Here is a 1,451-nt window from a genome sequence, read left to right as displayed (position 1 = left end):
GAGTTGTATTTTGTGTATATATATGAAATTGTGTATCGTATACTATATAATAAGTTTATGGATTTATACAATTATAAATAAGCCCTTGAGAATTTTAGATTTGAGATTTCTGGGCGTAGATGGGTGATGCGTGATACGTGATACGAGGATACTCTGTGTATACCGTGATAGATTCGTATCTTTTAATAGGATGGGTAGATAGATGGAGGGATGTATGCATGATGGATGGATAGATGGATAGATGGATGCATGTATGTATGCATGACGGATGGGTGGATGGCTTGGGTACTGAGGCTGAGGCTGAGTTGATGTATTTTTGATTGTTGGAGTATATATAGGTATGTAAATGTATATACTAGGTAGGTATAAATAGGTATGTAAATAACTAATAGGTATAATTGATGTGTTACGGAGGAAAGCGGGCGAATGGTAGCTGGTATAATCTTAAATAGGTAGTTCTTTATATTCTGTGTATGGAGAGAAGGGAAGGGGGAAGGGGAGGGAAAGAAAGATTGAAGAGGAGATAGATATAGAATAAAGATATAGATGAAGATAGAGATAATAAATTTATACAGAGTAAACACATGAATAATGAAATAATAAAAGAGATACCTACTAGTACCTACCAATAATAAGAAAAATAAAAGGAGAATAATACGAAAAGTTTTATGAACGGAGATAAGAATCATAAAATCCTACAAAAATATAGAAAGAAGCATGGGTTTCAGATTTCAGATGATAATCTATGGTACACCAGGTATAATGCACGGAGTAGGTATGTGTTGTTTCCAATTCCGTGCGAGGCGGAGGAAGGGAAGGAAGCGGACGGCGAAGGAGAAGGAGAAGGAGAAGGGAGTGACTGATTGATTAAAGTGCTGATTTAAAGTGCTGATGCTGATGCTGGCTGATGCCATGTGGAAGGATTTATTTGGTGTACGGACGGAGGTGTGGTGGGGTGGAATTTCAGCAGCTGTTGATAGATACTAATTAGCTGGAATTCGGACTTTTCTTGTTTATTGTGAGTGCTGAGGATTAAAATCGTATAGTATGTCTGTATATGGAGAGAGATCTATAATTTTTGTATACTGTAAAGACTTCGATAGATGATATTTGTATCTAGATCACGAAAACAATGTTTATCAGACTCTCTTCTCTTCGGCCGTAGGAGATCAGATCATCTATCTCTCCTAAAGAACTAGGTTGAAAATTTGGTCGGTCGGATATTTGATTACATCATCCATGATGATATTTCATTACTGAGTTTCTTTCATCTCCTCGATCCTTTGAGAGTATATCATGATGATATCATTTTTTCATTCTTTATATACTATCTTTCTCTCATCTCATAATTTATATCCTCAAAAATACAATGGTAAAAGTGTGTTGGATGATACGGTAGGAAGAAAAGGATGAAAATCACGGGATGGATCATCATTCATTTTGTGGAGAAA

The 1,451-nt window shown here is 35.9% G+C and overlaps 1 protein-coding gene across 1 annotated transcript; it reads left to right on the top strand.

Annotated features, from left to right (window-relative positions):
* Window positions 1–717: 717 nt before the first annotated feature.
* SS1G_11178 (predicted protein) lies at window positions 718–867 on the top strand (the record flags this gene model as incomplete). The annotated part of the gene is made up of 1 exon (XM_001587886.1): window positions 718–867. One exon carries the CDS (start codon window positions 718–720, stop codon window positions 865–867), a length of 150 nt encoding a protein of 49 aa, XP_001587936.1.
* Between the last annotated feature and the right edge of the window lie 584 nt (window positions 868–1,451).

This window comes from Sclerotinia sclerotiorum, genomic scaffold (genome assembly GCF_000146945.2).
Source record: "Sclerotinia sclerotiorum 1980 UF-70 scaffold_17 genomic scaffold, whole genome shotgun sequence".
NCBI classification, from domain to species: domain Eukaryota; kingdom Fungi; phylum Ascomycota; class Leotiomycetes; order Helotiales; family Sclerotiniaceae; genus Sclerotinia; species Sclerotinia sclerotiorum.
This window is presented reverse-complemented; position numbering and strand designations above follow the sequence as displayed.